The sequence below is a fragment of the Ambystoma mexicanum genome, chromosome 2q, assembly GCF_040938575.1.
Source record: "Ambystoma mexicanum isolate Mex_15411 chromosome 2q, UKY_AmexF1_1, whole genome shotgun sequence".
Classification (NCBI taxonomy): Eukaryota; Metazoa; Chordata; class Amphibia; order Caudata; family Ambystomatidae; genus Ambystoma; species Ambystoma mexicanum.
The window spans coordinates 365,898,490-365,922,542 of record NC_090924.1 but is presented as its reverse complement, the minus strand read 5'-3'; the positions used below and the strand labels follow the sequence as shown (position 1 = coordinate 365,922,542).

General features: G+C 51.4%; 1 protein-coding gene across 2 annotated transcripts in view; it reads right to left on the bottom strand.

The window, feature by feature from the left end:
* The window catches only part of SCNN1B (sodium channel epithelial 1 subunit beta), a 449,291-nt gene that overhangs the window by 182,550 nt on the left and 242,688 nt on the right, over nt 1-24,053 (bottom strand). For both annotated transcript variants that reach the window (XM_069647395.1, XM_069647396.1), the window contains exon 4: nt 2,029-2,219. In XM_069647395.1, the coding sequence (XP_069503496.1) occupies nt 2,029-2,219 (191 nt within the window). The remainder of the gene's footprint in view (nt 1-2,028; nt 2,220-24,053) is intronic.

Here is a 24,053-nt window from a genome sequence, read left to right as displayed (position 1 = left end):
AAGCATAGAGGATCAGGAGCGGGAGGGAACCAGGAGCAAGGAGAGCAGGCATAGAGGCCAGAGAACTAGACGGGAAGGACTCCTGGAACAGGCAGCAGCGGCAAGAATGCCAAGGAGGGAAGAAGCACGTTAACATAGGGGCATGAGCTAGGACTGCTTGGGGAATTGGCGATTCGGGCAAAATAAACCTCACTTTTATCCCCATTGACCTGTTCATCGGGCAAGAGAAATGAAAATAAGCGGCATAAGGGAGTAAAGAGACTGCTATTAAAAGAGCAACCCATGGAGGGAGACAGGCAAGCGGACAATACTGGAGGAAGGCCCACTAGTAACAGGCAGAGAACAACCAATCGACGTCTTGTTCCTCCAGTTGTGTTTGATTCCGTTTGCATGCACCCTGAAGCCCATACAAGACAATTGCTTCTACATGCAACTCTTAAAAAGCCCACCCAAAGACAAGAGGCGCTATATAAATCAATAGCAACAGAAGAAGAAACCCGACCAGAGAATCCGTATTACCAGCAATGCAGAAAGTGGGAACAGAGCCAGGGGAACTAGGAACTACAGAGACTGGGAGAAGAGAACGATTCAGAAAACCAGTACAACATGAACAGCGAATGGATTGGCACCAGAGAACAAGACGGACACCAGGAAAAGATGAATAAAAGGAAAAGAGAAGAAACAAGAAGGAGGAACCAGGGTAACAACAAGCAGAATACCCCGCAATCAGAGCTGCAGAAGGCGGGGTAGACAGTCAAGAAGTAGAAAGGACAAGAGTTAGAAGTAGGCCTGGGAAAACGAGGCCAAGAGCACACCAAGATCAAAACCAAGAGAGGGAAGGATAGACAGAGCAAGCACAAGGACGAGGTGCAGAGTGGGAGGGCTTGGGGTGGGGGTGCGGGGAGAGGAACCGGACAGAGGGAGACGGGGAAGGAGAGTAGAGGAGAAACCGGAAGGAGGAACCCGGGTAACAACACGCAGAATAACTCGGAATCAGAGCTGCAGAAGACGGGGTAGAGTCAAGAAGCAGAAAGGGCAAGAGTTAGAAGTAGGTCTGGGAAAATGAGGCCAAGAGCACACCAAGATCAGAACCAAGAGAGGGAAGGATAGATGGAGCAAGCACAAGGACGAGGTGCAGAGGGGACGGGGAGGGAGGGGCTGGGGGGGGGAGAGGACCCGGACAGAGGGACAAGGGGAATGAGAGGAAGAGTGTGTGTGTGTGAGAGAGTATTAGAGAACAAGAGGGCACTAGAGAGGGAGAGAAAATGGGAGGGAGAGAGGGTGTGTGAGACATGGAGAGACAGAGGGCACGAGAGAGGGAGAGGAAGCGGGAGTGATGGAGGAAGAGAGGGTGTGTGTGAGAGAGAGAAAAGGAAAAACAGAGAGAGGGACCGATAGATAAAGAGGGAGAGCGAGAGAATGTATGTCTGGGAAAGAGACATTGAGACCAAGCGAGGGAATCGGAGATGGAGAGAAAGAGGAAGCAAGAGAGGAAGAGAGGGTGTGAGAGAGGAAAGGAGAGTCAGGGAGAGCACGACAAAGGAAGAGAAAGAGCAAGAGAGTGAACTATTCTGTGTGTGTGTGTGTGAGAGAGAGAGAGACAAAAAGGAAACGGGCAGAGGAAGAGAGAGTGTGAGAGGAAAGGAGAGAGAGCACGACAAAGTAAGAGAAAGAGCAAGAGAGTGAACGGTTGTGTGTGTGACACAGAGAAGGAAACAGAAGCAGAGGGGGAGGTAGAGGGGGAGGTAGAGAGAGTGCGAGAGAGAGAGAAAAGGATTGACAGAGGGAGAAAGAAAGAGGAAGTGAGGGTGGGAGTTTGTTTGGGAGAGATATGGGGGGAGAGAGTGATGGAGAGAGAGAGTGGGAGGAGGATAGAGAGACAGTGAGAGGGCAAGAGATCGAAAGGCACAGAAGAGAAATCGCCCATGAAACAGAAAGGGGAATACAGACAAAGACTAACCGAAGTTGAAACACAGCCAGGAAAGAGAAAATGAGCATGCAGAGGGGTGCTCAGGCTGTATTGTGTACCTGTAACTGCACGGCTGCCCCGCAAACAGGCAGGTGAGGATCGTGTCTTCTGGCCGGTGCCCAAGTTTCACCCTGTCCTCGAGCGAGAGCTTAGAAAAGATTTCAGAGAATTGCAGCGAGTACCATTCGGTGACGGCCTGGATGCCGCTGGTGAAGTTCCGGTACGTGCACTCCGTCCCGTTACGGGTACACTGGAGAATAGGAAAGAGGGATACAGTCAGGCATCAGCCATGGACAGCCGTCCTCCTCAAGAACCCCCTCTGAATTACCACCGCGCAGCCATCATCATACGCACGAAACCAATCACCGCCGGCACGCACCCCTCCACCCTGACCAATACCAACAGTCCAGGACCCTTCAGCTCTGTTCCCCCAAGTAACCCACTGACCCTGTCAATCTCCTACCACCACGCACTGCAGAAATGAACCCTCGTGCCCAACCCCACCACCCTAAATACACCAGAGCCACAGAGAACCATCTGCAGGGCCCTGCAACACCCCCACCCCTTTTCCAAACAAGCAGCTGCCCCTATACTCCTGAATTGGCAGTTACTCCATTTTGGGTTCCGTCCTCTGGCCAGACACGACCCAAGTGTCACAATCGCAAATCCCCTAGAAACATACCGGCTCAGAGTACCTGGGTACTTCTGGCCAGCATTCATAAACACCTCCTCAGGTACTGCACCTGGCTCTCCCTCGCTTCCCACTAGTCCTCCGCCCCCTCCCCCTTCCATTCCAGAACCGTACAGCAGGAGTCTGGCAGGAGTTGTGCTACACGAGACAACTTTACATGTCCTCAACATCACTATGGGGTACCAGCCCCAAATGAGAACTCTAAAGGCCATGAGGGGAGGAATAAACAGCAATGACCTCTGCTGGACAGGGTTAGAATTGCAGTTAAGTACTAGCCCCGGAGGAGCGTCACTTTCACTTGTTCCTAGTAAAGGGCTGGATTTCTGTTAACCGCAACATAACGTTCGTTTACTTTTAAAAGCATTATGAAAAAAAACACCCTTTTCAGCCAAACTACCACTCCCACAATTCCCTTCTCCCAGTGTCATCATCTATCTTTTCACCAAACACCTCACTTCCTTTCAGAAGCCTCTTCTCCAAATTCATACTCTCTTTTCGATTGTGAGTGCCAACCAATTTCAGGAGAAACAGCAAGAAGGCCACCAGCCCCATTCTCCAAGGGTCTACAATGAAAAACCCGACCATCCTGCGAATCGGTCAGGAAAGCCTCTGCACAGAGAAGCAAGTGTTGGCTGCAGCAAAAAGCAAGACAAAGGAATGCTGAGAAGGGAGGGATAATACCCATCTCCGTGCCACTAATAGACCCTGGCACCCCATCATTACCTGGATTAGGAATAATCAAAATGAAACGTTTCTCCTATTACATCTCAACTCATAGGAGCAACCGTAGACTCAGCATGAACAGTTGGTTTGCTTTAACAACTTTGAAAAACGTGCTTATTGGACCAATCAGCAACCGGCAGAATGCCTTCCAGTCTAGCTCCAACTCAGAAAGCTTTGGACGCCATATCGCCCCTTAACGAGCTATTCCCGAAAATGGAAACATCAATGCCCGATAATGCCATAACTACCAGCACTTCCATCGTCGTCTGCATCGTTAAGAAGGCTAGCCACTGTGCCATCCTATTCACTAGGGAGGAAAAGGTGGCGGAGGGCAGCCGTTCCCCACCTCCCTTGGCGACAGGCCTGATGCTAGAGTAAACTTGGCCTTTTTAGCCAGGACTGCTCTTCGCCCTGGCTAGAGCCTTGGTCGTGCATCGAGCACTTCTTAAAGTGACAGTCCCACAACGTAGGCCTCGGGGAGAACATTGCACAGTACTTCCTCGTGTTCCAGGGGCTTCCGTTTAGTGGGGGTCTTCCTGGGCATGGGGTGGGGGCCCATATTGCTGGCACTTTCCAGGGCAAGGCTACGGGGGCTTGAGAGGACAAGGAATATCTAGTTAACGCCTTATCTCTAAACGCATGAATGGATTTTTCAAGGGACTGAGAGATGGCAGAAGGCCTGGCCAACTGACGTACTCACTGAAGTGGCAACAAAGTGTATACATTCCCACAGCCAGTCTTCTTCATAGGGCTGATTTTCTGACCCATCCCACTTTCACCCCTCAACTGATTCCATAAAAAAAACCCTTCCTGGTGTGAGCTGCGCCCCCTTAGTATTCCTGCAGAATCTCATAATTCCAAGGTTGGCCCACCTACACAATATCACCTGCCAGAGCTCATATTATGATGGGCGCTGCAGTGCGTTTTCAGGTCCTTCCCTCTAATCGGGCAACATGCATTGACAAAACGCAAGCAGGGAGGCAGCCGGTAAAAGTGCGTATGCCCATGTCCCAACCCGCACGTGCAACGTGAAGTGGCATGCTTTTCCAATGTCGCGTAAGCAAGTGACAAGCTTTTCTCACGTTCGTGTGACCAAGAGGCATGCGAATATTCCCAAGTTAGGTCAGGCCTGGTAGTGTTACCGACTTGTCGCTCAGTCTATGGAGAGGTTAGAGTCCAGCACATCAAGGAAACTTATTTGCATCCTCGCACAGGGCCCTGATGGTCGAACCTCTGGTTGCTGGTAAGCGGGGCCCTGGGGAGCACGCGGTATGAGTTGCTCCCAGGAGAAGTTTGGGCCAGGATATTTATGTGGGGCCAGGCGAAGTTTCGGGAACAGTCGGCACTTGATGCCGAACGTGTTACTTGGATCTCTGCCGCCCCCGCTTTTTGTGGTGGCACGATATATACGTGGAGGGGGCGCACAGAGTGTGACCGATGCGATGGGCCCTGGGATAGTGAGCAGGGGGGCTTTAGGTGGAACACAGACCTGGCATCATGTTTGTTGTGGGGCACTGGGAGGCCCCGCGATGTTCCGTGCCCCTCCCTCCACAAACTCATTCTGGAGACGTGTGCTTAGTTCGGGCTCCTTGGTCGCTCTGTGTGGCCGGGACACGGCCCCTTTATTTAAAAAGGCATGCATCGGAGTGCAACGTCACTCTGCCCGTGCTGAAGCCCTTAAAGGGGCAACACCACACTCCTCCTTTTTCATGCGGACAAACAATCAACAATATAACAATGCTAATCTTATAACACAACAATCACAGCACATCAGAACCCAAATGGACCCCTTTAATCACAGCCACCCGGGTCCCATTACCACTAGCGCACCCCACCGGGGTCGCTCGAACTCACTGTTCCAACACATAATCACTGAGGCGAACAGGTTTCCCTCGCCCTGTCCTCAGGGGGTACCTCCTGCTCGCCTCCTGGCGAGGGGATCCCTCGGCAGCCGTTACACTGACCAAAGAGCAGGGGAGAGGACACAGCCCGCCCTCATCTGGAACCTCCATGATGTCCTTGTCTGGGGGCACCTCTGCCCGAGGTTCCCCAAGTCTTTTGAGGAAGCTCACGTTTCTAGTGACAGATGCCTTGCTATCTGAGGCTGTTACCATGGACCCTTATACAGCCACAACGTCCAACGGCTCAGGTTGATAAGTCAGACAGCTTCCCATGTGGTCGCCCGTTTCTGATAAGCACCTCATCACCGGGCATGAGTTGCTGAAATGCTCCTGTTCAACCTCAGCCTGCGGTCACACTCCACCTGTTGATCATCAATGACCGCAGGCTCCTTTTCCCCCCGACCTCTGGTATCAGTCCTCTCGGGCATCGTTTGAATAGTTTGTGCCGGGGCCACTCTTGTGGATGTATGGGGGGTGGTCCGGTAGATGCGCAGAAACTGGTACAGCGCCCTTTCCAGGCACCGGCCTTGTCCCTGTGCAATGCAGAACACTTTGTTTAGGGTTCACATCAGTCTCTCCGCCTCCCCGTCAGAGGCGTAGACAGGGTAGGGCCTGAGGGGCAAGGCCCACCCAAAATCTGTAAATGCCCACTCAGCAGAGCTGAGTGGGCATTTACAGATATTTTTGTCAGTGCAGTGGGCGCAACTACATTAGCTTCAGGCCCCATTTGCCAGACAATCCTGGCTACACCTCTGCTCTCCGTTTGCCCTGGGCCATAGCGGGGTAATCTTCCTGTGATTAACCCTATAGTCCTCCATCAGGGCCGCAAACCTCTCGCCCTGAAATGGCACCCCATTGTCCGAACACAGGACCTTGGTGAGTCCATGAGCCGTGAAGATCTTTTCCATGGCCACCATTACATACTCAAAGGCAATCGAATCAATGAACTCAACCTCAGGGTATCTGGACCGTTCGTGAAGTGGGTGCCCTGCGTCGTGGAGCCAAAATCTGCATGCACCACTTCCCATGGTCGCGTGCCTCGGGGCATGGCTTCGATGGAAGGCTCTCTCTGTGCTGGAGATGCTGCCTGGCACCATACACATGATGCCACAAACTCCTCCACATGTTTCACCAGCTCAGGAAACCACACCATGAGGCGCAGACAGTCTTTGGTCTTGGCACCCCCTTGATGTCCTTGGTGGGCCAACCCAATGACCTCCTGGATCTTCATCTGAGGGACCACAATCTGTCGCCCCGAAGTAGGAGGCCAGACCCGGAGGATGACAGTTCATCTGTCACCTTCCACAACTGTTCAAGCGCCACCTTCGTGTCCTGCATTCCTGCCAGCGAACCCAGCACCATTTTCCAGGATCCCTGTTGCATCGCTGATTTCAGGATGCAAAAACACTCATCCTGGGCCACTGCCGCATCCAGATCCTCCAACGGCAAGGAGTTCGGGGTCGCCGCCTCCACTACCAACCGAACATGGGCATCGGCTTCCTCTGCACAGTCATCCGCCCCGTCCTCCATGTCCCCTCTGGGATGGCAAGACAGGTAGTCAGCTGCATTGTTGGTGCCCGGCCTATAGACCAGCGAGACCCCATATTCGAGTAGCGCCAGAATCCACCATTCGAGCCTCGCCGGTGGTTTCGAGGATGAGCCTGCCAAGATGGACAGCAAAGGCTTGTGGTCGGTCACTACTGTCACAGGTCGACACAGAATTTACAACTGGAAGTGCCTGCAGCCCCATAGAACAGCCAATGACTCCCGCTCGATTTGGGAGTAACACTGCTCGGTCTCAGACAGCGCCTTGCTGGAATACACTACTGGCCTGACACTGGAATCGGCACCGACCTGTGTCAACACTGCTCCCAGACCAAATGAGCTGGCATCCACTATGATCTCCGACTGGAGGGCAGGATCAAAGAACGCCATGGTGTCTTCTGCCGTGAGGGCGCTCAATGTCATCAAAAGCCGCTTGTTTGAGCGGCCCTCACTGCCATGCGGTCTCTTTCTTTGTGAGGGCTCGCAGGGGCTCTGACCGAGAGTCAAAGTTCTTTATGAAGCGGCCACAGTAGGTCAACATGCACAAGAAACTCTGTACCTCCGACACATTCTCCGGTGGGCGAGCATCCTTGAACATGAACCCAAAAAAACTCAATGGTAGGTTGCAGGAATTCACATTTTTCACTGTGGAGCGTCAGACCCAGGGACTGAAGCAGTTCAAAAGTCTTGGCGAGCTTGTGCAGATGCTCCAATTCCGACTTTGCGAACACCGGCATATCTTCACTTATGTTGAAAACGCTGTCGAGGTCCGCCAGGGCACCACAAATGATATTTTGAAACACCTCTGCTACACAGGACACCCCAAAACCCAGTCTCTTGTACCGATACAGCCCTCTGTGAGTGGTGAACATCGTGATGTAGCGTGACCCAGGGTGCAACACGACCTGGTGGTACCTGGCTCTAAATCGAATTTGGAAAAAATCGGGCCCCCTGCAGCTCAGTGATGATGTCATCTATGGTCGGTGTCAAATGCCGCTCTCTCTGGATTGCCTTATTGGGGAGCCGCATATCAACACAGATTCTCACCGAGTCCGGTTGCTTTGGTTTTCGTGCAGCTACAATGGAGGACACCCATGGTGTAGGGCCTTCAACCTTCGATGATATCAAGGTTGACGAGATTGTCACGTTCTTTGTCCACTAACTCCCGTAAGTGGAAAGGCACCCAGCGGTGTTTGAGAGCGATGGGTTGCACAGAGTCATCGATATGCAGCCTCACCGGATCGCCTGCCATCTGCCCAATCCCTTGGAATAAACAGGAGTATTTTTCCAGTAATGTTTGAATGTTCTCCACGTACACAGAGTATGCGAAACTCACAATCCATAGCGTTTCCGCCGCAGCACAGTTCAACGTGTTGGTGCTAACAGGTGTGACATAGAAGCGGGCCCTTTTAACACGAACCACCATACCCCACCTCTGCTACAAAGGCACTGTCCCGGGGAAATCGGCTGGGATCCCCAAAAGGTAAAAATGCGGGCCTTGGGGGCAGCCAGTTTTGGGGGGCAGTCCATGACATTGTAGTATTCCCTGGCCATCACGTTGAGACGCCCCATGACCACTAGTACCGGGACAGATTATTCGTTGACTGCGACAATGCACCGTGGTTGCTGTTCGTTCTTTGATTTGAGGGCCTCAACGCTGGATACAAAGAAAATGTTCCTCTTCTTCCTCCTCATCCAGTTGTGCACCTTCATCACCCTGATCGACTTGGGCGACTTTGGACAGGCGTGATTGGTGAAGGTAGCCAGACCCAACAGGACCCCCTCAGCACCATCACCGGTAGGGATGCCCTGCATACTCAGGCGTAGTGGTCAGCTAGGCCACATCGACTGCATGCTTTCCCCGCCACAGGGCACTCAGCCGGGTGGGGCAGGTCATACCCGCACTTCAGGCACGCCTCCCCTGGCTTTCCGCCCCCGTCATGGAAATTACCTGCTGGCCTCCTGGCACCTCTGCCACCACGGCCCACAGCACAGACCTCTTCCGCCTTGGCTGGGCGCACTCCTGCTTCCATCCTGGACGCTTGTACCTCTGACACTTCTTGGCAACGACCCAATTCGAGAATACGAGGCAAGGTGATTCCAGGCTTCCACAGCACCTATCTGCGAAGTTTCCCTGACGAGCAACCTTGGACCAGCTGATTCCTGACCTTTGCATCAGGATTGTTCCAGGCACATGCCACTGATAGCCGCCAGAGACGGCCATAGAAGGTGTCAAGAGTTTCATCCTCTTTCTGACGGCTGGAGAGCATCACAAAATGTTCATAGTCCGCATTCGCCAAAGGAAGGAATAGTCATGAAGAGCCGTCTTTCGCTGCGCCGTACGAGGCATCAGTAGGTTGAAGAGAGTCAAAAATGTCATGGACCGCAGGCCTCGCAGAGTACAATATGGTCGCCAATTTGCTGTCCTCATTGGTCTCCATGGTGGCCCTGAAGTACATGTCGAGGCGATCAATCCACCGCTTCCAGCTAGGCCCCAGGCTGGACGGGGGGCCAGAGACGTCAAACTCAGGAATTGGCTGTAGCGCCCCGGGCGGTCTCATCTGGGCCATAGCTTGAGGTGCAGGTTGGGGCAGAGGCTGGACCACAGGGTGGGGGGGCTGGACCTGGGGCAGTGGCTGGGCCCCAGCTTGATCAGGCTGATCATTTATGGGTTAAGTGCACAAGCACCCCTCCTTGGATGATGGGGCCACAACTCACCCAGACAGTCTGCTTCAGAGTGGAAGAAAAATGTTTGCAGGCCTTCTTGATCTTCAAATTCACCACACCAGTCCAAATACAGTTCAGGCCACACATGTTCCAGTCTCTAGCATACAGCCAGTGTGAGGTAGTAGGGGCCACAGGCAAAAGCAGGAAGTGTCCAAAAATTGAGCCAGGGAGGCCTAGGGGACCAACAAAGAAAAAAAGGCCTCCCCCAGCACCTCACCTTAACTCGACAAAATGCTCATCAAAATCGAAATGTCCACCATCTGATGGGCTGTGTGTGCAGAAACGGCTGCCCGCTATCAATATATCCAAAAATTAGACCTGGACGGCATGTAGGAACCCCTCTGGAGTGCCACGACCATCCTAGGCCTTTGTCAACAAAATGGCCACCAGCCGCGTGGTCCACACCATCTCTGCGGCATAGAACGAGACGTTCCGACGCCTCGTTCAAAATGAAAAATAGTTTTCACTATCATCACCGGGCCCGGGCGTGACTCCGGTCTCGTCGCCACTGTTGTGGGGCACTGGGAGGCCCCGCGATGTTCCGTGAGCCCTCTCCCTCCACTGACTCACTCCAGAGACGTCTTAGTGCGGGCTCCCCGGTCGCTCTGCACGGCCCGGACATGCCCCCTTTTTTTAAAAGGTACGCAGCGGAGTGCAACATTACTTCGCTGTGTGCTGAAGCCCTTAAAGGGGCAAGGCCACAATGGTGAGCGCTGCGTTCCTTCCCCAATGGAGGCCGAAGTAATGTTGCAACCCTCCCTGTTGGGGGTTGGGGGGGGGCAGGCCTCGTGGTGAAGAGGAGAGTAGCACCGGTGCAGAATGGGCGGTGGGGCACCATATGGGTCAGTGCTGGTTTTGGGCAGCAGGGGGCAGGACCTGGTGGCGCCTCTAATGCCCCCCCCTCCCAATGGGTTGCTGGGGGTAGGGGAGTGAGGTTTAGGAGGAAGTGGGAAGCCCAGGTTTGATTGATATATATATATATATATATATATATATATATAAAAAAAAGAACGTCTCAGGTGGGGTAATATTTATAAGAGAACTGTGGACCATTGGGGGGCCATGGGTGGTAGGTGCATCTCAGATCCCGTGACGGGCTTTGGTAGTGGGGGTCGGGGATGGCTGAGCAGTGTTTGGGCCAGCAAAGTCTTGTATGCCTGCAGGGCGGCTATGGTTACAGGGGTGTGGGTTTTCTCGGCAGGTAAGCAGGGGTTGGGTGGGGGCGGCTTGCAGAGTTGGGGGAGGGGTGAGTGGGTTGGGGGAATGAAGAGTGGAGTTTTCAATCAGGGGTACTTGAGGCAGACATGGGGGAAGTAGGAGTAGGGGCCAGGGTGGGTTGCCCTAGCTTGCAAGAGGAGAGGTGGGGCAGGCAAAGTGGGGCTACAGCAGTGATTTGGGGGATACCATTACCCTCACGTTGGGAGGGGAGGGAGCAAGGGCGGATACCTCCAGGTGGCGAGTGCAGTAGTGTAGGAAGTGAGGTAGCTTGGGCAGTTACCCCTAGGAGGCAATTTCAGCACTGGATGGAGGTGAGGTAGCTTGGGCAGCTACCCCCAGGCGACGGTTTCAGCAGTGGTGGGGTGGACGCCCCATGGCAGAGGGCAGATGGTGCAGCCAAGCAGGTTTTTCCTTTCTTTCTCGTTAGCAGGACAGTAGCAGTGAAGAGAGGACAGAAGGTGGTGTGGTCGGAATGGTGCAGACTCTCTGGCAAGGAGTAGGAGCAATTTGGCAGGAGGTGGAGAGGAGAAAAGTTGAGGTGTGGACTAGACGGCGTTCTAGTGTTGAAAGAGGTGAGCGCAGGGGTGGGAGGGAAGATGATGGGGGAAACACATGTTCTCAAGGTGGCAAGGACGGTAATGGCGAGGGAGTATCGTGTCAATTTATGGAAGTTTCAGTGGTGGAGGGGAAAGAATGAGGGAGGGGTGAACGTCAGTGTATGGTCATGGTGCTGCCATTGGGGGGGCACAATTAAGGTTGGGCAGCAGAGGAGAAAGGAGGGGGGAGAGTGGGTGTAGCTTATTACGTTTACATGGCGGTGGGGAAAATTATTACAGCAAATAATCTGTCCTTACATTGGCAATACTGACATAGTGGACTATTTCAACAGGGAAAGGTTGGCATATATTGGCTACAGCCAGTATGAAAATATTTGTATAGTGGAAATACTAGCATAAATTGGGCCCAACCAGCATAGGACTGTGTATTAACAGTGGCATGCTAGCATTTATTTGGCAAAGGTGGGAGTAAAATGTGTTCATACAGTGGCATTTTGGCATATATTGTGCACATCCAGCATTAAATGTGCTCAAACAAATGCAACATTAGCAAATATTGCGCTTAGTATGCTTAACATGTGTTCTGAAAGTAGCATTCTAACACATAGTGGGCAGAGCCAGTGTGATGTGTTTTCACACTGATGTGCTTGCACATATTGGGCACCGCCAGCATGAAAATGTGTTTTTTACAGTGCTGAGTTGGCATATTTTGGGGACAGTCATCACGAAAATGTTTTGCAGTACTGGCCTACACTGAACACAAACAGCATAAACATAGGTTTTACATGCCAACCGTGGCATGTATGGATGGGCACTACAAGCAAGAGAATTACAGGCCTCATGCTAGCATGAAATGTGTTGCAAAATGCTCCTGTGCTCTGCTTTTGACCCGGAATACATCAACGTTTTTCATGTGGCTGCCCTTCAGAACCAGGTGTAAATGGAAAGGCCCATTTTACATATTTATATGAAATGTGTGTGTAAAAAGAGCCATTTTAATCCATCATTTGAAAAATATGCTCGGGGGGGGGTGGAAGACCTCTGCTCCCCACCCAAAATTCCTCTTAAATGGTTCAGGCTCACTCGCTGCTCGCTGGGGCCATTTGTGGAAACATGTCTACCCAGCCTCCTCTTCCAACGGGAGTCCAACCTTGCTGAACCGATCTCCCATGTTTATTCATTCATATAATTCACACTCGTAGCTTTCTCCCCAACACATCACTATTGCACAATCTGACAAATCCTTAAATAGGGCCCTCTTCCTTTCCACCAGTGGTATGCCATCCTTGCTGCAGGGCATTCTTTGACCTCAGCTAAATGAACCAAAATACCACAATGGAAACATGTCATTTTGGGTTCACTGGCCTCAACACTGCTTTTGCAAGTTTACTAACCCAGAGAATGTACTTATTTACCATATTCTGTATCATTACTAGATTTTACTCCACGAACACCCTGGCGATTTACATTACCCGGTCTATCGTCATTGGGTTTCATAATGTCATAAACTTCATTCCTTGCACACTTTCTGCACTGGCATATTTCACCCATGTATTAGTCCACATCCCCTTTGAATTATCAATGCTTCCTGGAGTGTTGGATTTTTGGTAAGCCAGAACATGTCTTGATTTCTTGTGATTGGACGTACATCTATCTGGTCTCACACATTCATCTTACAAATTTGTAAATTTGCACATCGTAAATAACGCTCCGAGTTCAACAGCACACGATCTATTGATACTCTGCCCAAAAAAACTTCCCCACAATCCTGGCAAACAAACTCTTCTCTCATTATGGATGATCCCCATCACCGGGTACCTCTTACCCCAACAAGCTCCCTCTAATCAATGGCCTTCCAGCCCCAGAAGCTAATAAATAATACTGAAGTAGGTCTTTCCGATCTTCTCATGGTACTGGTGGATCACCAGCTGTTGCCAAAAATCTGGGCGGAGGGAGACACTTCTGCATATTTGTGGCAGCACTGGGTTAAATTCGCGTCATAGGTTGGTGACCTCAAGTTCGACCGCCTGCTTTGCAAAAATATTGACAATTTGAGAGTGCCTGAGCGATTCACAGCAAGGGCCTATTCCCTCCTTGAGACCAATGTCCCATGAAGCCGTTTGAGCTCTCCGGTCTACTGTGCAACAGTAGCACCTCTCAAATACTAAATTACACCAACCTGCAGCTCTCCAGATGTTTTGCACTGTGATGCCCCTCTTCTCTCACCATTGACAATGCTGACTAGGGATGCTGGTTGTTGTAGTCCAAAACAACCGGAGAGCCAAAGGTTGCAGACCCTTGCAATCATCGCCCAACATCCTTTCTTCTGCAGTAGTTCCTTTGATGACAACTTTTCTTTGGAACGTCCTTTCCACGCTTGCACACAACCAGTCGATATGTTTGCCCAAATGGTACCCTTCATTAACTAATTCATTTATTATAATGTGCTTCAAACCGGAGACCAGTCTCTAAGCACAAGACCGGGATTCTAACCGGTGTTGCTCTGTGTTTTGCTTCCAAGACAAACACGTTGCCTGTGAGCTATTCTCACAGTCTTTACCCTTGCATCATGCAGATGTTCACTGCACTGCCTCATCAGCAGTCGGTTGGTGTGTGTGGACTCCCGGCACATACAGCCCGTTTGCAGTGCCTTACAGCCGTGCACATATGAGCTCATTTTAAAAAGGGGTGAAATTTGAAGAAGAGGGCTGGGTTCATTTGACCTTTTGTGCAATACAGTCCACCTCATGCATTTTTAAGTCTGGTGGTTGCAGGTTAGCACTTTATTTTGCACTACGTTTTGGAAAAATTGTAAATGCCTTCCATAACGAACGATTGCAGGAAGAATTTGCATTCGCACCCTGGGCAGGGGAGGCAGCCAATCAGGTGGCTAGGAACGCGGGCTTGAACCGCCAGTACAAGCCCACATTCCTAGTAACCTGAGTGCCGTCTGCTCTCCCCGCTGCCATCTCCCCCCACCCTCCAACCCATTTTGTTTTTTACCCCCACCTGCTCCACTTACCTTATTTCGACTGCGGCATCCGCTCCTTCTCTTTGCCTCCCGCAGGCCGCCAGGGAAAGGATTGTCCTTTCTACGTTGGGAAGCCACGCACGTCCCGCTGTAGGAAGGAAAATGATTTTTTTTAGCACCCCTGGTTACCGCTTTGGCAACCCGGGGTGCCAAAGGCCTTCACACGCGGTTCCAGCCCCTGAGCCCTCGTTATATGCACTTGCTTCGCTCGGGACAATGACTTGGGCTGCCTTGACGTTATCCCCGTTCCAGCCCCTAGAACAGGGATGAATGCCACAATAGATTCCTATGGAATGCACTTGCTTTTAGCAGGTGCTAATGCAGGTGTCTTCCAACGGAATGCACAATGAAACCAAGAGAATTTAGTGTTGGAGATTGAAAGAACAAGTTACTTACTAACTGGTAACGTTCTTTCGACTGGATGTTACTCCACCGTATTCCACATCTTTGACATGTAATGTCCACAGCTGTGCACTTCAGAAACTTTTTCAGCAGAGGGCCATCCTGCGTCGTTGTCCCTCGAAGGCCTCCATCGAGGGCGATGTCACTGGATGTTACAGATAGGATGCACGGTGCCCGTAGTCTAAAATTACATTTTTCCCCTCAGAATGTGTGGCACCAGTCTCATGCCTGCTTGACTGCACTGAAATTCTCCATAGGGGCAGGCTGGGAGGGCGATGTGGAATATGTTGGAGGAACATCCAGTCGAAAGAACATTACCAGTTGGTAAGTTACTTGTTCTTCGAATGGATTGTGTCCTCCAACATATTCCACATCTTTGACAGACTCCCAAAGCAGTACCAGTAAATGGAGGAAGGAAAAGAATTTAGAGTACCCAATTAGATTGCGGAATAAAGAACCGCCTCCCCAAAGGCAATATCCTGACCATGGATTGTATCCAGGGAGTAATGTTTAACAAAGGTGTGGATTGAAGCCCGTGTGGCTGCATCACAAATATTCCTAATAGGAACCCCCCACTGGAGGGCTGTGGAAGTAGCCCCTAGTGGAATGAGCTTGCAACCCTTCAGGAGGGTCCTTACCCGCCAATCGGTAACACTCCATAATGGTGAGGATAATCCACCTGGACAAGGTCTGTTTGGTAACAGCCTGGCCCAATCAGTCTAGCATACCCTACAAAGAGTTGATGGTCCACTCGGTTCCTGGATATCCTAGAAATGTAAAAGCTCAGAGCTCTCCAAGGATCCAACCGATGGAGTCACTCCTCTTCCTTACCAGGATGAGGAGGAGGGTAGAAAGATGGAAGAACCACCTTTTGACTCAAATGAAGTTCAGATACTACCTTTGGTAGAAAAGATGGACATACCCGCAGTACAACCCTGTCCTTATGAAACACAGTAAAGGGTGGCTTAGATGAAAGTGCCTGCAATTCACTCACTCTGCGAGCGGAAGGAATCGCAACCAAGAACACAGTCTTGAAGGACAGTAATCTCAAAGGATAAGAGTGCAAAGGTTCAAACGGAGCACCCATGAGAAATTTCTAAACCAAATTCAAATCCCAAACCAGCACCTGGAAAGGAGACGGCGGGAATACATTAGTCAGTCCTTTAAGAAACTGAGAAATCAAAAGGAATCTTAAAGTAAGAACATTCTTCAGACGAGCGTTTTAAGATAGATAGCGCCGCCAGGTAACCCTTAATGCTACCCACTTGAAGGCCCCTGTGGGCCAAAGAAAGTAAGAAAGACAAAACCATAGGAGTGGAGCACTGAAAAGGATCAACATTGCGACCTCTGCGCCAGTCATAGAACCTATGCCAACGGCAACGGTACAGGGATTTGGTTGCAGGCCGCCTGGCCGAAAGTAACACCTCCATCACGTCATCCGGGAGGTCCAAATCATGTGGGAACCGAACCTCTGTAAACTCTGCAAAACTTGAGGAATGACAGGGATTGGAGGAAACGCGTACAGCAGTGGGAATGACCAATCCACCACAAACGCGTCTCCCAAGTCTCCTCTTGGAGGGAATTCCCTTGAACAGAATCTCTCTCACTTCCAGTTGACACTGGTGGCGAAGTGATCCACTTGCGGGGTTCCCCAAAGGGCGAAGATCTCCTGAAGGACTTCCTGAGCCAACTCCCACTCGTGAGAGATCGTGCTCTGCCTACTCAGAGTGTCCGCCGCCGGCCAGATGAACTGTCGCCATCGAATTTCCCTGCTGTACGGCCCAGAACCAGAGCTGCATTGCCTCTCTGCACAACGGGAGTGACCCTATCCCCCCCATTTTGTTGAGGTAATGCATGGCCACTGTGTTGTCGGTCATGATCAGGACACTCTTCCCCCGTATGGAGGGCAGAAAAGCCTTCAGGGCTAGCCTAATGGCCCTCAGGTCTAACAGATTGATGTGGAGTCTGGACTCCGACGGAGCCCAATGACCGCTGGCTGTCAAGTCGTTGGCATGAGCGCCCCATCCTGTGAGGGAAGCGTCTGACACTACAGTCACCTCCGGTTACGGTTGCCAAAACGGTTCCCCCCTCATCAGGTTCCCTTCGTTGGCCCACCACAGAAGATCCTGGGAGACCGAGAGTGGAATCTGAACGGGATCCGACATCTTGCCTGAGAACTGTGACCACTGCATCTTGAGAACCCATTGCAGGGATCTCATCCGCAGCCTGGCCTCTGGCACCAGAAAAAAGCAGGATGCCAGGAGGCCGTGCAACCTTAAGAATTTGAAAGCCGGGAGACACTGGGCTTGTTGAAACTTGTCCACCATCTGCACAATGTGATGAGCCCTCACCTTGGGAGGTGAGCACTTCCAAGGACGTGTATAACAGCCCAGATGTACTGGAGCTGTTGGGAGGGTGTCAGATGCGACTTCTTGAAATTCAGGGAGAAGCCAAGCCTGTGGAGGGTGTGGCAGGTGAGACCGAGGTGATGCATCGCTTACTCGGGAGAGCGTGCCCGGATCAACCAGTCATCCAGGTAGGGGTAGATGTGAATCCCCCCTCGCCTGAGAGACACCATTAGCTTGTTGGCGGAGGTCAATCAGCGTTGCAGGACCCGAAACTGAAAGTGTGAGTCACCAGCCGCAAACCTCAGGTACTTTCTGTGCTTGGGATGAATCGGCACATGAAAGTAAGCATCCTGTAGGTCCAGAGACACCAACCAATCCTGAAGTTGAAGGGCCTGGAGGAGTTGAGAAAGAGTAACCATCTTGAACTTGTCCTTCCTGAGAAGTTTGTTCAACAACCGCAAGTCCATGATGGGTCTCACTCCCCCGTCTTTTTTCGGGATCAAAAAATAAGGGGAATACCATCCCTTGTTCCTCTCCGCTACAGGCACCAGTTCTATAGCGCCTTTCTCCAGCAGGGTTAGGATTTCCTGCGCAAGGAGCAGATCCGGAAGCTTCAAAGAGAGTTTCTCTGGTGGATTGTCATGATGCCGCTGAAGGAAGGGAAGGCAGTAGCCTTGGGCAATGGTATCCAGCACCCACACATCTGAAGTAATGGCTCACCATTCTTAGAGATGCCGAGACAGTCTGCCCCCAACTGGCTGACCATGGGACATGGCCTCATGCCTATTTGGAAGCGGCTGCGGCAGTGCCTGAAGGCAAGAGGCAGCTGCCTGAGCGGCTCTGGCACCACGATTTCCCCGACCACCACAGGTACTTTTTCACTGGCCCTTTCGACTGGTGGTCCCTCTTGTTCTACCAAAGGAGGAGTAGTAACAAAAAGAACCTCCCCTCCATTGCTGTTCCCTAGGACGAAAAGGCGGAGGTTAACGCACGGCTGCGCTTAAAGATTTAGCCGCAGCTTTCAAGGTCTGCAACCTCTCAAGGCTCTCATCAGCCTTGCTGCCAAACAAATGTGCGCCATTAAAGGGCATGTTCAGAAGACGGGCCTGCACATCCGGAGCAAAACCCGACTTCCGCAACCACGCAAAGCTGCGTATAACTGTTCACAGCCATGGATCGGTTAACACTGTCGGCTGTATCCAAACCCGACTGAAGGGATTCGCACATGGCCGTCCTGCACGAGAGCAAGGAACCCATCCCTTTCTTACCCCCCAGGGAATATGCTCAGCCGCTAAAGAAACAGTTCCACAGAGTGTGTGAGAACCTTGCCAAGGCACAAGTGGAGTTGGCCGATTTCAATGCCCTCCTCCCAGTAGAAAATACCTTCCGGGCCCAACCGTCGAATCGCTTGTCGTCCCTATCCGGAGGGATGGTATGGTACGCCGCCTGCCTTGAGGTGGCCGTAGCCGTCTGAACCACCAAACTCTCGGGAGTGGGGCGAGTAGATAAATAGCTGGGGTCGCTAACGGAAGGGCGGTATTTCTTCATCAAAGATTTATTAACAGCCGGAAGAGATTCCGGGCACTGCCAAGCAGCTGCCACCCTTTTCTGTAAGGTGAGATGAAATGGTAAAACCGGGTCAGAGGACGGACCTTGATCTAAGATGTCCATTAGATCATCCTGCACAAAGTCTTCAGGAGGACTGCACCAGCCCAGATACTCCGAGACCCTAGCCATGAGCCTCCTGTATGAAGACTCTGCATGAGCCCCAGGCTCAGGCCTACCAAATTCCACTTCCGTGGAAGTGTCCAACCCACTGGCATCATGGAGGGTCTGCCTCAACTCCTCCAACTAACTGTCTCCAGAAAAAAGTGGAGCTTCATCAAGTTCACCAGGGTCCTCAAATTCATATCTTTCTTCCTCTTCATAAATGTCAGCCAGAGGGAATTAAAACCCAGGTCTGGGGACGGAAGAGGACTTAGAGTCCAAAACAGGCCTCACAGGCTTCGCTTTAGCCTTCCTAGGAGGATCCACCACATTGGGGTACTCCAAAAAGGTAGATTGCAGGCAAAAATATCCTATGGCGTTGAAAGCGCTGAAGGATTTGACGTCAAAAGCATAGACAACCTTGACGTCGTGAACGCTGAAGGCTTTGGCGTCGATGACACAGGTGCCGACGGCGCCACTGGGTGATATGATGGCAAAGCGTCGATGTCAGAGTCGGACGGACACAGTGCCAACTGAGTCGATGCCGGCATCGAGCCCTCAGTAGGTTGCTGCTGTCTCGCAGGGGACGAGGACTGAGACCTAGAAGCACATCTCTTGCAACTTTTCGAATCCTGCAAGTCGCATCGTGGACCCGAGCCCGAAGGCGTGCGAGCCACGGTACGAGACCAATCCTGGCTGGCTTCGTTAGAAGGCGCGACTGGACCTGTGCCCATTTGTTCTTTAAACGCAGCCCATTCCACCCGAGTCGAGGACTTCGTCGGGCATGCTACCTTCCTCGCAGCACCATCCTCTGAGGAGGATGGGGAAGGCGACTGGCGACGGCGCTTCCTAGAGGGCCGGGACGAGGAAGAAGAATGGCGGGAACCACTCCGGGACCGAGATCCCAGGGACTCCTTTCGATGCAGAGAGTCGCCCCTCGAGTCATCGACGGAAACCCCTTTGGATGATTTGGATTTTCGGGATTTAACAGGCTTAGAGCCCCTACCTACCTGGAGCTTCCCCTTCCACTCCTGCAAGGCCTTGGCAGTCAGCGACTGGCATTTCGAGTAGTCGTCAGTGTTGTGCGACTCGCCGAGGCACACAAACAAATGCGATGAGGGTCGGTGATCGACATTTTCGACTTGCAGTCCCGTCAGGTCTTGAAGCCAGACCACGGAGTCTGAGGGGTTGAAGAAAAGGACATCGCAATGATGATGACACACGAGGTGCGCTGAGTTTCACAAAGCAACACGTTGACGGAAAAAACGTAACTGAGGCTTCGGGCGCCGTGCATCCTATTTGTAACATCCGGTGACGTCGCCCTCGAGGGACATCGACCCGACATCTTCGAAGCAGGACACCCGCTGCTGAAAAAGTTTAAGTGCACAGCTGTTACATGCCAAAGATGTGGAATACGTTGGCGGTCACAATCCATTCGAAACCACCAACAGCGCCACAAGCTCTAAAAAAAGTGTTAAGACAGCTTTTGCACTTTTCTTTTTACATCCCATTGGACTAGGAAATTAGCCCCACAGATACTCTGTGCACTTTGCTGACCACCAGTTATTTTTATTTTTAAATATGCTTGTTAGATTATAGAGCCAAGGGTGACAATGTGCAATGTGGGAGCACAAGCAAGCATTACAGCAGGGTACATCTACAGTACCAGCATTGTCTAGCCCAAGGGAAGGACACAGAACAAAACATTATACATATAAACCAAACTGATAACATGTTTATGTTTGCCTTGTCTGGGCTATGGACCAAGTAAGCACTCCGGTGGGCCCAGGAGTATCTACTAATACCAGCCGCCTTGCAAACCTGCTCAATTTCGGACCAAAAAGCATGTACTTTAATACAATTCCAAACCATGTGAATTAGGTCTGTGTGGTCCTGATGGAACCAGGGACAAGTCGACGACGTATCTTTACTGAATCTAGCTACTCTACTAGGGGTAATGTATGTGCAATGAGCACGTTGAGTTGCAACAATCTGAACCTTGCATTCCGGAACACATTCAGGGAACCCAAGTGGCCTTTCCCACTGATGGTTACTGAGCCCACGTCTGCCTCCCATCTCAGTTTCAGGCCTGGGTTCCTAAGGCTAGTGCTACCCAGTAGGCAGCCGTATAACCTGGACATAGGTCTCCAGCCATCCTCCAGTAGTGTGCACATGAATGCCAGAAGTGCTCTCTCATCAGGTTCAGCAAGCCACTCACTCCATCTATGCCTCGCAACCCCCAACACTTGTGTCAGGCTGTGCATGCCTCTAAACTGGCCATTTTCATACACGTCCCCCCCATGTATATACACCCAATTCCTCCCAAAGCCTTGCAACACCCAGGTCTTCCCTGTTCGTACACACATCAGCCACCACTGGTACATTAGGTGTGTAGGGTCGACCAACCTTGAGTACCTTCATCGCCCTGGACCAGATCTGCCTACCTTGTCTAACCAGCATTGGGTGGGTGTTCATGGAGCTCTTCGGGATCCATAAGGCTTCTTTAAGCCTGGCTGGAGCCACCAGCTACTGGAGTAGCATTGATTCAGGCATGGGGACATCTGCTAACCATTTTGAGACAAAGCTCGGTTGGGCGGCTAGATAATATAGCTCAAGCTTTGGCAGCTGCGCCCGCCCCGCCACCCCCATTCTCATAAGGCAAACATAAAACATTGAGAGCCAGCGTGTGGCGTCCTGCGCCCCAGAGGAAGTTCCTGAATGAAGGAGTCAGAAGAACGCAAATGTAATAGTGTACATTTGTGAAACTGTATGAGAAACTGGGGAGAACAATCTTTTTGACTATGGCAATTCATCCCATTTATGACAGCGGTAGCCGGGACCAGAAAAACATGGATTTCCTGAGGCCATCGACTACCCGAAGCATGTTACGGTTGTGTTTTGCCTTTGGCGTATGCATAATGTCAATCCCTAGATATTTAGGGGTAAGGCTCCCATGAGAGTCCCAGATCAGGTATGGTGGCCACATCCACCCTGCGCAGACCAGCCAGAGGGAAGAGGCAAGATAGCTCTGCAAATCTGTCCAGCACGTCAAGAACCATGGGGAGATTATGTTGTGGTTTGCTCAACTAAAGCAGGACATCATCCGCATAGAGAGATGAATGTTTTTGGCCACCAATCGCAACACCCGCTTCTAGGTATTCTTGACGTATGAATGCAGCCAGGGGTTCTATGGCTAAAATATATAGCATGGGTGATAGAGGTCAGCCCTGGTGGGTCCCCTGTTGTATATCCCACACTCCAGAGATCCATCTACCAACTTCAGTCTTGCTGTTGGGGAGGTGTACCAGAGTTTTACCCATTGGACGAATGCCTCCCCAGCCCAAAGTTCTGTAGCGAGCCACGTAATCATTCCCAATAGACTGCATCAAAGGCCTTGATGGCGCCCAAGGATGCCACCACGTGGAATCTATGGCGGTTCAGGGCTGTGCTGCAAACTAGCACAAACCCACAAACCCAGTCTGGTTCGTATGTATCAGGGTAGAAATTATTTGATGGAGATGTGTCACGAGCACCATTGTAAGCATCTTCACATGATAATTCAACATTACTAAGGGCCAGTAGGAGTCACAGCTATCCATTGGCTTCCCTGGTTTACAGATGGTATCACCAGGGTCTCTCTCATGCCTGCTTGGAGTATGCCATTGTTGTAGGCTTTTCCAAAGACCTTTAGGAGTACTGGTACTAGGGTGGTGCTATATGCTTTATAAACCCATCTGTGCCCAGCGTCTTACAAGTGGAAAGAGAGGCAACTGCCTTGCCTAGTTCTTCCACAGTAAGGGCTAGATCCTACAAGGTTCTTTGGACGTCCGTGAGCCTTGGGAGGTGGATCAATGAAAAGGCCTCAGTCAAGTCTTCCTGTGGTCATGTCTGTACAGTTCAGTGTGGTAGGAAGTAAAAATGAAATTAATCGCCTGTTGCGCTCCCCACGGAGCCCCACACTCGTCATGAAGTAGAGTAGTCAAGGGCCTAGGGTGCTCATGCTCGCAGAGCCATGCGAATAGCCTCCCAGGTTTATCCCCATCTGCATGGGCACCTGCCAGCAGAGTGGCATAATCAAATGCAGACAGTCTCTCACATGTTTCCCGACACTTGGAGCAAGCTTATACCAGTTTCCCCTCCACTGACCGCTGGCATGGGTGTTGGGCTTCCAAAGTTCTAATCTCCTCCTCTGTGGACTCCAAGACCTGTCGCAGCTCTTGGCGAATGCCGCCTGTGCTTGCTATGACCTCGCCCCGAATTACAACCTTCATGGATTCCCAGAAAGTGCCCCGACTATACACGCTTCCAGCATTGTGTTAGAAGAAATTGGCCAATGAGTCTAACAGTGACTTCTTAAAAGCTGCGTCCATTAGGGCCTCCGCAGGCATGTGCCATGTCGGGATAGGCGGACTAGGGCCCACAAGTCCCCACTCCAACATCAATGGGGAGTGGTCCCACATTGTGAGGCCTAGGTATTCTGCAACGCAATATTCTATAAGGTGCCCGACCCAACAAAGAAGTAATCAATGCGGGTATGTAGCTTAAGAGGTGACGTTAAAAGGGAGAACCTCTGGCTACCGGATGTAGTGCCCTCCAGACGTCCTCCAGGTCGAAATCAGTGTTACATTCAGAGCAACGGAAGCTGGGGAAGGCCCACGACTTGGGGGAGAGGATCTATCAAGCTCTGTGTCAATAAAAACTCCATTCCACAAAGTGAAGCCATCGCGCCTAGTGGCAACAAGATTACACAGCGGATTTACATGTGATGAGATCCCATGGTTTGGAAGTACTAGTTGATAATACAAATTCCCCTCTGGTCACGGTAACCTGGGACAATTATGTATTTCCCTTCCCTATCTCACTCAACCTTTGGCAATTGAAATGGCAGTGACCCATCAATCCAGATCATCACCCCACTGGCAAATCTAGAATTCGTAGCGCCATAACCCATCCTCCCCCAGTGGTTCAGAAGGGCCTCCTGTTCCTCCGGGAGCAGGTACGTCTCCTGGAGTAACGCTATGGATATTCAATTGCATTGTAAATAGGACTTCACCCTGTTTCTGCGGAGGTAGGAGCCCAGGCATCTCACATTCCAAGTCAGTATTCTAATAGCAGCCATTGATAATATCCCTTGTCATATAGTCCTCCCCTTGACCAAGGATTCTCCCATGGCCAATTCCCTCCCCTGCATACACACCGGAGCAGGCACGCCAGCATATTGGTTCCCAGTGCTA